Source organism: Coloeus monedula, assembly GCF_965178545.1.
Source record: "Coloeus monedula genome assembly, chromosome: 4".
Lineage (NCBI taxonomy): Eukaryota > Metazoa > Chordata > Aves > Passeriformes > Corvidae > Coloeus > Coloeus monedula.
In genome coordinates this window covers 4,712,030-4,727,836 of record NC_138784.1, presented here as the reverse complement: position 1 = coordinate 4,727,836, position 15,807 = coordinate 4,712,030, and the positions used below count along the sequence as shown (strand labels likewise).

Below are 15,807 nucleotides of genomic sequence, written 5' to 3'. Positions count from 1 at the left end.
GTTGCCATAAATTCCACTCAGTTTGTCGATCCTACAGCTGAGCTCATTCCATGCAAATTTTCAGACAAAATTTTTAGTAACAGAAAGAGCTAACGGAAAAATACCTTTTATTCCCACTTTCTGAAACACACAAAGAAATTGTGGATTATTTACTTAGTGTGCTTTGGGTTTGGTCATATCCACACCTTCACTTCCATGTCAGTGAAGTTGTTTGCTTTCACACACACAGAAAAAGCCACCAACAAGAATGAGGAAAACACAATACTCTTGATTGCAATCCCACAGAAACTGGTGAAAGGACTTGGGGACATGTCCTATTAGCCTGTTTGTTTTTAATTGACCAGATTTCCAGTTGACAGCGGCCCTTTTAGCAGTGCACAGAACAAAAACAGCACCACATGGCCAGCAGGGTCTGTTTTAAAGTGGTGCTCTCTCATGTCCCCCGCTGAGGATTGCACCATATGAGCCATCAGTAACGCCAAGTCAAAGGCCAAGCATCAATAAAGCTCTTGCTGTGATCAAGAATATGTAAACAATGGAGCAGCCACTTCTAGGAGTGGTTACAGCAGAGCTAAAGCTGAAGTTAGGTGGCATCTAGCTGACAGGTTTTTTTCTCTGAAATTTTACAAAATACAGTATTTTCTCTGGACACTGTTGCTGGCAGTAAATATTTTAGTGCAAGCTGTATTGTGCACATACTTAGTTAAATGAATGGAATATGGCAGAGATTATTTGTCTAGGTACAAAGCCTGTGAAAGTCACTGGGAACAGTTCTGTTCAAATCACTGGTTGCTGAATTAGGTGTGTGGTCAATACATTGTATCCAGATACCATAGCGAGGAGAACTAAATAATTTACATACAGTGTCCTCTTTCATTACACACATTCATAAAAATACACTTTTATTTAGTACACTTGAACACATCAGGGCCAACCTTCTCTTCAGCCATGTACATGTACCTGGAGATAAATATTCCTGCAATGGAAGTTCACTGAGAACAGCCTATTACTCCAGAAGGAAAATACCTACAGAATTTCACAGGGATTGTTGCTTTACTTCGTCCTTCTTACATTCCTGCTTATAGGGTGGATTAAGGTTTCTGCGGGAAGGATTTATTTATGTATATCCTGGAAGAGTTTCCCTAAATCCTGCCAGCTTGTTTCGGAGGGTGGGTTCCCCCATAATTCACGCACCTACAGGACTTAACTGGACAAATTAAAGAAATAATATAAACCCCCTTGCAAGGACATTCTTCCTCTGACCTTAACCAACTCGTTGTTGCCATCTGTCCCTGCACAGGACTCATCCCATTCTGCCACATTACCATTTACAAGGACACATAAAGCCACAAAAGAAGTTGATGGACATTCACTCCAGAGCATTAGCTACCTTGCTCCATGCTCCTGAGATCTGACTGTGCCTTTTGACAGCTCGCCAAGCACATTTCCCCATTTCTAGAATGAAACTAAACCTTTGCACTTTATTATTATTATTATTATTGTTCTCTTTCAGCAAAAAGGTAATTGGGCATGAAAAGTTCAAATCCATTAAATAAAAACTCAATTTAAAATATTTTCCATCCACCAAGCAAGCTCCTATTCATTATGCTGACACTGTACTCCACCTCTGTGCCAAGTGGATCACTCAAAGATGCCCCCCACCACTTCCCTGGCATTTTGTGTGACAAGTAAATCTGCTGTGCACACATTGCTTTATAGAGCATCCCAGTTTTTTCAAATACAAGCAACATTTTTCACAGCACCTTTAAATTCCCAAGTTGAATTTTGTACCTATCAAGGTAATTTCAAGTAAACTATTTGTGCTGAGTCTCTCCTCTGGATATTGTGGCAGACAGACACAGCTTCTGAGTTTTACTTCTGCTTCTTTACTCAGTTCAAGTTTTTGCACAGCCTCAGTCCCATTCAGTTTACTCTACTGCTAAATACAAATCGTAAAATGTGTTTACCTATCAGAAACAATAGCAGGCAATTAAAATACAAATTGCATCGCTCTCTAGGAACCTCGGTAGAAGAACTCAGATGTTGCAGTTACCTGGTGCCTTGTTAATTTAGAAAAGGAAAACAGTACAAAACATTCTAATGTTTCAGCCACAGGTTACATATTCTGTTTTCACAAAGGTCACTTTTTCTATAAAGTTTTTTTAGTACAAGTTTACTGTACAGGGACACTCTTTTGCCTTAATATCTATTATGAATGTCTTCTTTAAATCTAGCAAAATATTTTCCCCTTACAACTTAATCTGCCAGAGATGCAGAGCACAGTTACTTTTCACAGGTCCAGGCCTGAAATCTAATAAAAGAAAGCCAAAGAGGGACATCTAGTGGTACCATGCACAAAATTAGGAATGAGCAGAGGGAGCAAAAACCTACTGCCATGCCCATGGATCTGAGATAACTGGTGGTTATCTCATTGGGAACGAGGAAAGGTTGACAGGAAGACCAAAATAACAGAAAGGAGAAATCCATGTATTTTATTCTTTTCTAACACATTGCCACTGTAAGTGGCAATAACACAAAACTGCATTTGGTCAAAGCAGAAAGATGAAGCAAAATAAAAGATTTAAGAGTCTTCTCAGTGAGTCTGATCTGTTTGAACAATGTTGGATTCCTCTAAATGAACTGAATCTAAATGAATGTGCCATATTCAAACAATGCTGCCACTGAACCCCAGATTCAATTAAGGAAACTGTACCTTGGCTTTCACTTGCAAAATAATCCCCAGGAAAACCAAGAGGATCTGCAGAATAAATTTCATTTCCCTTGAAAGTAGGTACATGAAACTCCAGCCAAGGGCCGAGCATCAACTGAAACTGAATTTCAGTTTGACAAAACCTCTGAACGCTCACCCAATGAGCAAATGATAAGATAGTGCTTATCATTTATTAGCAGTGAACATGTCATTATAATCACCATGAAGTACTCATGCAAAATTAGTGGAATAAGCCATCTGTCAACTAACGAGGCAGATCAGCAGCACTGGAACCCTCTCCCAGCTGAAGACAAGGAGAGATCAACAGCAAACTCCGAATTGCTAGAGAGACAACAAAAGCTCATGAGCTGCATGGTCCCAGTCAACTTTAGTACCAGAGTACTCACAACTCCCTATGAAAACACCCCTCCTGGAGCACAGAAGGAACTCTCACATGAAGAGGATGGGAGTTGCCAGCCCTGCTCTCTGAGAAATGCAGCCTGTAAGAAGGACCACACCTGGTTTGATGTGCAAATCCCATAGTAAACAACTTTGCCAGTATTAAATAAATGAGGCAGTCATGCACGCTAGAACATAACTGCAGGCTCTTTAAGGAAAATTGAGGTTTTAGCGTCACTTTCTATCAGAAGAGGAAGCAGATTAAGTTCTACCTTTATAGCAATTATTTAGGTCTCTTAGATACTTAGAGATTAAGAATTTAAACCTACCTTGAGCACTTCTGTAGCAATTCCACATGCACTAATCCCTACAGCTCCTACAGTGAGGGTTAGAGATGAAGCCCAGAAATTCTTCCAAGAAATGTGGGACAACCTCCAGAGTTGATCCCTTTCTGCCCAGCTCCCAGACTCACCCTTCTGAAGGTCTTTTCTGATTTCCACAAAAGTATTGTAGTGAAAATGAATTCTTTTCCATAAATTTGAAAGAAAGTGCCATTTATAAGACTTTCTAGGTAAAAAGGAAGTAACTCTCCTTTCCCTGTTGTAGCTGTGATGCCATTTTGGGGGCAGTTTTATAGTCACACAACGTCAAGTGCTGTCTCCCACTGCAGTGGTCTGTGTACCACAGGTGCCTTAAGGAAACTGATTAAACAGAATCAGCTACACAGCCCACAGGTCTTCTCCATGCTGATTTGAGGTATTTATAATCCTCTTTGCAGATATTTAATGACTGGATACACAAAGAAAAATATTCTTAAAAACGAACTTGTTTTAAACAGATAGTAAAGCAATTTTATTAAGCAGAAAGATACCTGCCTCTCATACCACTCTTCATCTACCACTCTTCACCCAGTTTGCTCCTTGATGCTGTTCTAAGCTATCATTAAAGGATTTCCCTCCCTTCGGTTCTCCCTTTTTTCCCCTCCTTACTTTTTCTACAGGACTGACAGTATCTTCTGAATTTATTCCCCCTCACTGGACAAGCAGTACCCACGGGACAAGCGGTCTTCTTTTTGTCTCTTTTGTTTGGTTTTTTTGTAGTAAAAAGACAGGTACCTTGGAACTTCCTCTTCTTAAGCTCTCTCCAAGTTCTCCAGCACACAGGAGAATAAAAGAAAGATGCTGTCAGTAGTGATGCACACCGGGGCCTGCCAGCAAAGAACCACGTGTAAAAGCATTCAGTTCTGGAGGTTATATGGTCACTGCCAAACTGGAGCAGAGTGCTTTGTAGGAGGAAAGTTCCTGATTAAAATAGTTCATATTCCATCTTGCACTGCAATAATGTATTAAGAACTGCCTCAATTTAAAAAAAAAAAAACCAAAAAACAAAACAACAGAAAAAGCCAACAAAAACAAATTATGGTGTTTTAAAGCCTAACTTTAGTGTACATATATGCCAGAGAGAACCAATGTCACGGAAAAGAGTGAATCAATGCCTGTTTTCCATAGTCTCTGAATGAGGATCACACACCTTCTGGAAGTCATGCTGTGATGGAACTAACCTCAGCAGAAGGGCAGCCATTCCATGGCATCTTTTCCACTAGAGGTCAGGCTGAAGGAACTAATGATCTATTTTAGCCTTCAGAATCTATGAGTGGGAGTCACTAATCAAGACTTGGAAGCCTGAATACCACTTAAAGTGAATCACAAAGAGGTATTAGATTTCTAAGTCTCCACCAGCCAGAGACATTTAATCATGAGAGTATTTTAACACATGTCAATACAACCTTTCAGAGAGCACTTGGTGCCATCTCAGTTGGCAGGACAATGTTTGGAAAAGAGAAAAGTTCTTCTTAAACCTCAACCTTGAAATGAAAACTCCATTATCTTGAATAATGACATTCTAGTCACTTTAAAAAGGGTATTATAAAAGGTTTGCTTTTTATTTTTTGCTCTTAGAAATTACATCCATTACAAGCATTTTCCATGAAAAATCTAGATTGAATTTGTTTCTGTAAATAACTAGGAATAGGCACAGCTAAGCAATAATGGGCTTCAAGTAAATAGAATTTTTCCAAATCCCAAAGTGATTTGAGCTAAGAGCCCAGGCTTTTCTTCTTCTGTATTTTGATGACAAGCAATTCCATCACTTTCAGAAACATTGACCCAGCTTCTCAAAATAAATACCTCGAAGGCGGTGAAGCTCAGACATACACTTGTTTCTGAAAATTCAAGGAAATGTTTAATGTATCATTTATGGTTTTAAACACATTCTTCATTGTGACAGGACAAAAAGTCATGATCAAACAGTAAGTCCTAGCTCAGAGCTCTTCACCAGTCACCATCTCTCCCAACAATTCATTGCCTTCAGTGCATGAGTCTGCAGCCAGGAAACCAGCACAGAGTAATTTTGGCCAAAGGCGTGTAAGCATTTACCCATAGAGACAAAAAATAAATAGAGGAATTGCTCAGGTTTACACTTCTGAAAACAAAGCAGCCCATGAAATTCCCTCAGAGATGAAGTCAGCTAACCAGGTTACATCAGCTGGCATTTTGAAGTGCTTCACGGTCAACTGTCAGAGCCACTTCAAAGATACAAAACGTACTTGGGAGAAGAACACAAAATGCCAGGAATAATGAGCAAAGAGAAGAAACCCTGCAGTTTCTCTGGTTGCCCAAGACTGGTGATGGGAATAAGGGGCATAATGAACAGAAATGAAGCACAGAAGATGACGGTTTGACCTCTTTTTACGTGTCTCCCATAGACCAGCCCTTTCTGTACTTTCACCAGGTCAAAGGCAGCACACCTGCTGATAACAGTCAGTTGTTTCATCATTTACAGGTTACTTCATTTAAAAATTTTGCAAGAGAACTTGATAACAGCAGTCTGAAATCCACATGTGCATGTTTTAAAAGGTGAAAATTCAGTTTAGCTCAGTAATAAACTCCACTAACACACTCTTTCTCCTATGCTAGGTCTCCTGAAATATGCCAGCCTTCTAAAATATACAGCTGTACAACAGGTACAGTGCACCTCTCCAGGGCAGGGGCCAGAGAAATGCAAGAGCTGTGTGACAAGGACCACTCCAACACACTTTATGCGGAGCTGGCAGTCGGCGTTTGACGGAATCTGGTAAGGCACATTTCCCAGATTGAGCACGTACCCCGCCCAGATGCACAGATGGTATTTGTGGGAGCAAAGGAAAATAAAATATAGGTTTAAAATAAATGCAAGAGAAACACAGAATAATATTGAATCACTCTAGGTATTTCTAAGGGTTTCCATCTATCTTTTCTACTTCTCAGCACATAGCAAGTGTATGTTCTGAGCTTTGAAACCACTTAGCAAATGGAAGGGATTTAAAACTAGTTATGTTTCAAATATAAGATCACAGAATTAAAGAAAGGCTCCAGGAATGAGATCTCTGTACAGAAGCTTGATGCAAAAGGAGTTAAAAATGCTGTTCCTGCATATGCCTGGCATTGACAACCAGGCTTGTCTGAAGAGCCTTTTCCATGCTAAAGGAGAGGACTCGCTCTGCTGCTGAATTTCAGATGGGCCCTCTGCACAGTGGCTACATTCCCTTTGTTTTAAATGGATGGAAAGACACACAGCTGGTAATAAGAGACAAGCAACAGTGTAGTGAGGGAAATTGAGCTCTAGATGCTGTTTTTGCGATATAAGGGAAAAAGAGTAGCCACAGACTGATGAGAGATGGCAGGTTGACTGTGACAACAACTGGTTTGGGACACAGTTCCAGGCTGCAGCCTTGCTCCTCCACCCTCCATCACTGGTCCTTCTCAAACCAGAAGAGCTGATGGCCTTTGTTACAATGATACATTCCAAGGTAGCTGCTCTCAAGAGCCCATAAAAAGCTAGCAGAGGAAGAAAGAACAGGAGGAAAACAGCACAGGCTGGAAGTGGTGGAGAAAGATGGCAGAAGAAACAAAAGCCCACGTTTCCTGTTGGAGCCTCTGCTAACCCAGAGGTGCCAGTGTGTGCTTACTCTGCCATGTCAGGAGTTGAAGCTCCACAATGTTCAACTTTTAATCACCATCTCCTCTCATCCTCCTTCTACAGGTTCCAGCTCTTTATTTTACCCATTAGTTAAGATTTAACCTTTCGTAAATCAATGTTAACATCTTGATTTCAAGTTCCACCCTCTCTTCCTTAGTAGACATGACTTAAACACTACACTTGAATTGTAACAAAAATCTTCTTTCTTTGGATTAAACCAGTCTCTCTGAATTCCTCCCTATCCCTTCTGCCACCCTTCTGAGTTGCTTTACATAACACTGCACCAACTTCCACCTCACAACTGTGGGTTGGTAGGAAAGCTCTTCAGTGTTACTTCTTGCAGTACTACAACTACTGCTCCCATGCAAAAAGCAAAACAAAATCTTTGACATATGGAGGCAGCAGAGGGAACTCTCCAGCCCCTTTCTGGGCCATCCCTTAGGAGCACAGCTTCTGGGGTAGGAAAGGAAACCAAATGTGTTGTGCTCTGACTTCTGCCATTTAAAACTTCTCAATTACCAGCACACTGGATATAAAGGCTTTTCTGGGTCACTTGAAATCTCGTGCTATTATTTAAGCCAGAGCTACTAAAGAACCCCAAAAAAACCAACCAAACAAAAAGAAACCAAGTAAAAGTCTTTAAAGAATATATTCCAAACTAATACATCATAGAAAGATGTAAGCAAAGAGCAAGATTTCCTATCAGAAACATATTTATGACAGTATGACACACAAACTAATTATATATGTAAATCTGAAGTACTTGATATCTACATTTGCAAGTGTCACTCATTTTATGCTGAATTTATTCAAAAATGAAAAGAAAATCCTCTACAAAGGGTCTACATTTTATCCAGTCACAAAACCTATGTTTGCTGGAACTCCAATAGAAATAATTACTTCCAATTTTCACCAGAGTCTCCAAACAGAATTTAGCACAAATACTTTCTTTCTTTTTAATCTATTCAACTGAAAGAAATGGAGCTGCAATGGTTTAGGTTTTTTAATCCCAAAGTGGATTATAAAAACATTTTCATCAAATATTTTTTTACAAAAAGACCAGCATTACTGGTTATATCTTATTATTAAGGTAAGCTTTCTTCAAAGAACTCTATGATTGGAATCTCTTCCTGATACATAGTGACATGCTATTTGCTGGCTGCAGTGAGAAGAGTCGAAATGAAAACAAAAATACAAACAGGCTTTTTTTTAAATCTTGTCTTTATTGATTTAGACTTCAGAGCTACAGCCAAAAATAGCGCATCTGTAGAAAATTATCAAACAGGCTATCAGTACAGCATCATTGCATGTTTAGAATTGTAAGCACTTGACAGATCACAAAGGGAACATCCAATCTAGTATTTGGCAGTGCAACCCATGAACAGGGAATACACGGAGAAGGATTCTTTTTCCTCCAAAAAGAAACACTCCTGAACAGGAACAAAAAGCTTTTGTTAAAAAAAAAGAATTCCAGTTACCACAGAAGACTCATTGGCTCACTCAAGACATCAACGTACAGCACTGGAAACTTTGTGTGGAATGTCGAAGGGGACACGGAAGCTACAGCTCTGCTACAGGAGCCACGCTGTCTTCAGGACTTTGTATGCCATGGAGAAGGTCACTGAGTAGCCAACTGCCCAAGACAAACCTCTGCCAGGCTGGGGAAGAGGGATCAAGTATGCAAAAGTGTGAAGGATCCTAGCCCCTGTGAAGATCCTGAAATGCAGCAAGGCTGTGGACAGCTCGGGGCCACTCAGAGCATACAGCAGTCCAATGCCAACAAATGGAACAATATTTTCAAGGTCATTCAGGTGGCCCCTGGAGAAAGAAGCAAAGTTATTTTAAAGTGTTACATTTTGTTGAATAAACCACTTCAAGCCTCATGATTTTTCAGCATCTTCAGAGCATGCTACTACTCAGGCCCTAAAACAATTCTTGGCTTCCTCTGCAGAAGGGACTTGATTCAGCTACTGAAACAATTTTGGCATGTTCACCTGACACCACACTGGTCTCTCCTGCTGCATCCCACGTTTTTAAGCTTTTAATCTTCTGTATGAAAGGTCTTAGTTTTTCCCCAGGATCTTGATAATATTAAGGACTTACATGAGGTGTCTGAGTGCACCTGGGTGTGCAAGAGTGTGAAGTCAGGGAGGAAGAGAGGTAGCTGTTATTTTCTTGGAGCCTCACTCAATTAACATCAATTAACTGGAGGCCTGTGACAAACTATTAGAGTTCATGGCCCAGTTGGTCTACTCTAATCCCATAAATCCAGTTTGTGGCCTCCATAAAGAAAATATGAAACATCCTACATAGGAACCGTTCTATCAAATGTTCATGAAGTTCCATCATCTTGAAGAAGGTTATTTTTGAACATCTAACAGGTGTGACAGTTACGCTTTTCGTTCATTTTTTTCACTCTCAGCACTGAAATAGCTGAAAAAATGTTTGAAATTTTGCAACCATAGTGTAATTTACTAAAAATGTGTTGAGAACTCTGTATCTTGAAGCATTCTTTCACATACCTTCCTAAACTTTCCCAGCTCCTGTCACCTCTTTAGATAAATTACACTTCCAGCCAAATTTACTGATTGGAACAATGTCTAAGCCTTACTAATGATGTCAAATTTCAGAGCCAGCTGGAATCAGGTCATGGCACTGTCTTGCAGGTGCTTTTTAAATGTATTTATCATTACAAGGAAACATAATCCCTCCAGGTTTTTTACTCTTTTCCCCCTAAAAGTACTCTGAAGAAAGCAATCTTTTTTTCTATATCCATAAACAGAACACATCCAGTCACTTCAGTCACTTATACAGAAGAGAAGCCATGCTAAATCTATGTGGCATTATGTATTGCCATGAAGCTTGCAGAAGAAAAAATGGTAAACATCCACTAAGAACCATTGTTTGGAGGAAAATATGGATGCTGCAACACCAACAGAGTAACTATAACCAAGCTGACTTACTAGATCTGGGGATGTCTGAAAAACTCCACAAAACAGCAACACAGGATTTGGTAATACAGTGTTTTAAAAATCTAATCTGTGAAAATGACTGAGGTGGTTGTCATTTCTCTGGCATAACAATTTGAGTTAAATGGGTCATAAAGTTAGTCTCAACTTAGCTGGCCTCTTAAAATTTACAAAGAGAAAGGAATTACTCCTCACCAAAAGGTCTCCATTTTTGTGTAACACCCATGAAATTAAGCAACAACTCCATGAACTACTCAGGGGCAGAAAAGGAAGGAGCAGAACATCTTTACAGCCCACTGAGATTAGACTCTTCTTTCTAAGATTTTAATGCATAAGAGACATACAGAAATATACTTTATGAAACAACAGCTGTCATTTGCAAGGATGCAGTGTTCTTAAATCAGAGCTGGTATATATTTTCAAGATGTTCCCTAACGGAGGTTTAAACGAGAAGAGTTCACTCACATTCAAGTTTTGGTATAAAAATAAACTTAGCCTCATCAAGGAATTATGATGTGGAAAGCACTCTGTTAAAGCTCTCCTTGTTAGCACAGGTGTATCAAACAGCATCCTGAAAGTTATGATTTTGGAAACAGAAAATTTTGCCATGAGCTACATTGACTTGTGGTCATATGTTACAGTGTTCTCACCACTTTGCCCGTGCAGAAAGGACACTATCCAAGAGTTAGTTATTATAACCAGACAATGGCTTATTGCTTTTACTATGCACACTGACCATTTAAATGTGGACAGGTTTGTTCATTTAAACTAATTAATGCATTAGATTACTACATAAAGCAACATAAAACACACACAGGCTTGACAGAGAACGGGGTGAAATAAATTCCTTGATTCAATATTATTCTGCTATTTAAAATAACTTTGAAAGGTTCCTGTGCATTACCTGCGTACGCGTTCAACATCCGGATCAGTCCTCAGGTACTTCTTAGCACTCTCCCCTTTTCCAAATGATGCTGTATCTTCTGGGTTGACAAATGCCTGTTTCAAACACAAGAACACAAGAGACATTAGAAGCCAAAATGTTTTATCCAGTCAAGGCAGCTTGCTATAAAGGTCACTCTTTTTACCACTTAACTCACCTGAAGTTAAAAGCACAGGGAACACAATGTTCACTGCATTACTGTTTTCTTGAGCCCAGCCTGTACAGTTTGTGTGCTGACAAATTAATATAATGTAATTTATGCATTTAGATAAACCCTTCTGGTGAGATGGACAAGCCTGCAGTAAAGCCAGTGGGCTGGCAGAACACAGGCACCTACAAGGTAGAAGGTCTGTACTGCCCAAATCTCTTTTTCACCATTCCTGATAAATTATGTGAAAGTCCTTTTGGATCCCTTCCTTCTACAGAAGTCTACACATCAATAGCATCCAACAGCCTTATTCTCATCCTCATTTATGACCAAGTAAGTGTCTCCCTTTCCTCTTAGGTATAAATTCTTACACTTATATGACCCATTAGTACCTCAAAATACTGCAAGACACTACTTGAAAACAACATTTAATTCAGGCAGTGCAGACTGCAGCAGATCTCTCCCTGCTGACACATGTAGTAACATATGCAGTCTGTGGACTGTTCAGGCTATGCAGATATAAGTCAAGAAAATCTTCTGATTTTAGGAGAGCTACATGATTGCTTCCTAGGGCAGCCTTGATCCCTATTTGTGAACTGTCCTCAGCCTCAGAATTCTAGAGGTGCGTTAACAGTATCATCAGCAACACTTTGCATTCTCTTGCTTCACTGCTTTCCTCTGTTTTCTTCTTTCAGGACTTTTTTTATTTTAAATAGAATATTTATAGTAAGTAGAAAATTAAAATTACTTTACTGATTTTTTCTGTTTGTAATATTACTAACATAATAAAACCAAGCACTCCAAATTAATGAAGGCCCTATTGTCATCTACCTCCACCTGGAACCACAGAGCAGTTCAGCTGGGTTCTCTTGCAACAAGCAGGAACAAAAAGCAGCATTTCAACAAAAGGACTGCACCAAAATCCTTGAAGCACACAGCATCTTGCAGAAGCAGATCTCACAAAAACAGCCATATGAGGCACACTCAGGGCTCTTTCAGCTGAGGACCAAGTGTTTCCTACAGAGGCCTTGAGAAGATGCCTAGAGAAGACCAGGAACAGTGCAAACACAACACGTTTCCCACGAGCACTTTCTTCTAAAGTAGATGCAGCTTCTACACTATTTAGTAAACCTCAGTGGATCTTTCATATTTTTATCTAGCCTAAACACCAGACCACAGATTTTCAAATATTTTCAAATGTTTTCAGGTATTTTCAGAATTGAAAATCCAATTTTCAGCCTGCCTCTCACTCTAGAAAAAAAAAATTTCTTTTCAGATACTGACCTACCTGCAATGGGAAGACTATAACAATGAGAGAATGCAAAAAGCTTTTGAATTACTGGATGAAAGGGTTATAGGTGAATAAAAAGCTATCCCCTCTTCTGACCCTACCAGTTGGTTATTCATGTAATATGGCTCCATATCACACTTTTTTTGCTTTATAAATTGGGTACCCTGGACATGAGCTTTCTGCAGAAGACAATGGAAATTACAGTTATGAAAAACTCTTTTTTAAAAATAACAGAAATGTTTTATAAGAGTAAAGTAAGTCAAATGAAAGTATAATTCAGTTCCATAATTATCTCATAATTAGGTTAAAAACATCGTCCATTTGAGACCAGCAGAGCACCACACTCAGAATCTCTCTAGAACAGGGAGGAAGAAAATGAATAGCAGCAGTATTTGGAAGCTGAAAAGACATAGCTGTGATATCTCTGTATTTCAGTACAAATGCCAATCTATTCTCCCAGCCAGTATTTCCAAATGATTACCTTCCTTGTGATCCTGAAGTATGCTGTTATCAGACTCATTAGCATCATTTTTAGAAGAACAATGGCTGTGTAAGTGGCGTAAGCCCGGAAGACTTCATTGTCAATTAACTGGGTGGCTTTAGCCATTTCTCCCCTTCTCACAGACGACCTTTAAAAAACATTAAAGTTAGTTAATGCTAACATCATTGCAATCCAAAGTTCTGACAACAACATTGTCTTAATAGCCTTGTTTTTTAGCATCACTGCAATGACAGCACGATATTGCTACCGTGGAAAGTTTCTTTTAAAACAATTTCACCCCCTTTTCTATTTTTTTTTTCACAGTAGCATAATATCATACCTTAAGATGATAAATTATACCATTTGGCTTCCATTATAACTGCTTATTAAACTGTCAAAGTACAAACTACCAAAATATTTAATGCAATTGCAGAAACAACACTTAGTCACAGAAATTAGTACTCCTTTGAAATAACACAAGGAGTTAGACCAATTTTAGACCAATTCATTCGAACTAGCAAATTTCCCTAAGCAGCTACCGGGATAGAAGGAGTGTGTGACAATACTATGAACGCTACACTGTGTGAAGAGAAAAATTAGTATTGCCTACTCTTTTTTTGTGTAAAATGACACAATTATAATTGCACTTCAGCTTTCAAACTAACCAGGATCTTCCTACCCAGCAGTAACTTGTGATCAAACCGAGTTGAACATGCACTTTTCCCCTTTGAGACCTTGTTCTTAAAAATTGCTTTTAGCATGACTCACAGGCAAAGATTAAGTTGTAGTGACAAAAAGGAGAGGACTATTTCTGCTTTTATCATGGGAGGTTTAAATTAATGAAGTCTCCTTCCAATGAGACCGTACCAAGCCCACAATCCTATGGACACGGTACGTTTTTTATCAACACCAGAAAGTTAAGAGGTGCTGAGGAGTGAATGCACGTGAAAAAAAAACCACATCCCCATGCACATTCAATTTTTGCTCTGCACAGAACCAGGCTTTTGCCTCACCAAGTGCTTCAACCATGCACTTAGTGACTAGGAATCCACAGAATTAGGATGTCTTAGCTTCACTAGAGACCGAAATAAATGAATTTTTTTGTTACAAATAACTTACTTCCTGTGATATAATTTTAACAATAGTAATAAAAATGTTAATATTCACTTGATTTCAGTTTTAACAATCTCTCATCTTGTGTTCAGCAGAGTCAGCTGTTGCCGAACAAGGGGAACTTGATGAGCCAAGAGCACTATAGAAGACTTGCTCTGAAGGCACATCCTCGGTGAGGAAGTGGGCAGGATGCAGGTAAGCAGCTGTTTGCTCAGTGAAAACAAATCTAGCCTTGCCAGCACCTGTCTGCTGTGGTGATGGGATTTTGCTCCCTCTTTTATCCTTTCTAAAGCAGTGCTTGGGTCACTGGGTCTAGCACAGGGGTCTATGGACCATGGGAAATTAATTCAGTGTAACTCTCCCTCCTCTCACATTACAGTCCAGTTCGAGATAAACAGCGACTCGGCGAAGGCTTCTCTCAGAAATGGACAGCAATTGTTTCTGCTTACTTTAACAATCTTGTTAACACGTTTTAACAGAACTGTCCTACTACTTTTAACTTTGTATCACAGCAAAAAGCACACGGTGTTTCACACAACAAAAACAAAGTAAATCCACGCACGGCGTCAGAGCATATTTCCCCAAGCGACGCTGAAAATACATCCAAGAACGATGCAGAGGGAAACTGTTCCCCAGCACCTTTGGCGCTCCACCACATTTATCCATCTTCCCTCGCCGCACCGTGGCCTGCCCGAGCTCCCAGAATGCCCGGGGCCTGCCTTCAGTACAAAATGGAAGGGCACCGAAAAACCCGGGGCGTCAGCACCAGCAGAAACGCAAAAAAACAAACCCCAAACACGCAAACAGCACAGGGGTTTAAGGGATTTGCTCATTACGGTTACAAACAGCCTGATCTACATGGGCAATAACAATAATAGTAACAATGATACGTCTCTGCAACCCCGCTGTGCTGGCTCTGGGTGCAGACCCTCCCGCCGCCCTCGCCACGCGTGTCCCGGGGCCCCTCGTTTGTGCGTGCTTCAAATGCTCCTTCTCCAAGCGCGCTCCCGCCGCAGGCTCCGCTCCCCCAGCCGCCGCTGGTTCCCGGCCCGGCCCCGCGGGAGATGCCCCCGCCGCGCCACCGCGTCCCCGCCGCGCCGCCCCTCACACCAGCGCTCCCGGGGACAGCCCCGCACCCGCGGCGGGGTTCGCTCCCGGCACCCGCCGCCACCGCGCAGCGCCCACACCTCGGCCTTGCCCGCGGCGATCCGAGCCCCGCTGCTCCCGGGCGGACACTGCGCCGCGGCCCGGCCCGGCCCCGCCTCGCCCCGCCGGCCGCGGAGGCGGGTCCCGCCCGGGCCGCCCTCACGGAGCCGCGGTGCCCCGCGGGCTCGGGGCGGTCACCCGGGAGCGGCGGGACAGGCTCGGAGCCCAGCAAACCCGGGAGAAAGAGAAGGAAAGCGTGTGAAAACGAGCAAGGAAAAGCCCTCCTGTCTGACCACCCTTGGACAGGGGGAAACCAAAGGCTGTGGCCCAGACGGGCGCTGGTAGTGACAGCCAAGTTCAGCGACTGTGCAAATTCCCAAGAGGGCTCAAAGCTTATCTGAAAGTACCTGAAGTCTCAGTATTTCGGGCCCTCCGTTGTTCTGGCGGGCCTTAACTTTTACCAAAGTGAAAAAAATTAAACACGCTTGTATTGCCAAGCCATCAGCACTGTTCCAATACAGATGCATCGTGTTTCTTCACAAAGTGAAACAGAAAATTAAGGAACTCCGCAGCTGGCCACAGACTTGTCC

At 41.1% G+C, this 15,807-nt stretch overlaps 1 protein-coding gene across 1 annotated transcript; it reads right to left on the bottom strand.

The window, feature by feature from the left end:
- Positions 1–8,352: 8,352 nt before the first annotated feature.
- On the bottom strand, positions 8,353–15,315 carry MGST1 (microsomal glutathione S-transferase 1). Its single transcript, XM_082280980.1, has 4 exons — positions 15,259–15,315; positions 12,959–13,106; positions 11,000–11,094; positions 8,353–8,944 (listed from the first exon to the last, which is right to left on the bottom strand). The coding sequence occupies exons 2-4, from the start codon at positions 13,082–13,084 to the stop codon at positions 8,698–8,700; spliced, it is 468 nt and encodes a 155-aa protein (XP_082137106.1). The 5' UTR covers positions 13,085–13,106; positions 15,259–15,315; the 3' UTR covers positions 8,353–8,697.
- Between the last annotated feature and the right edge of the window lie 492 nt (positions 15,316–15,807).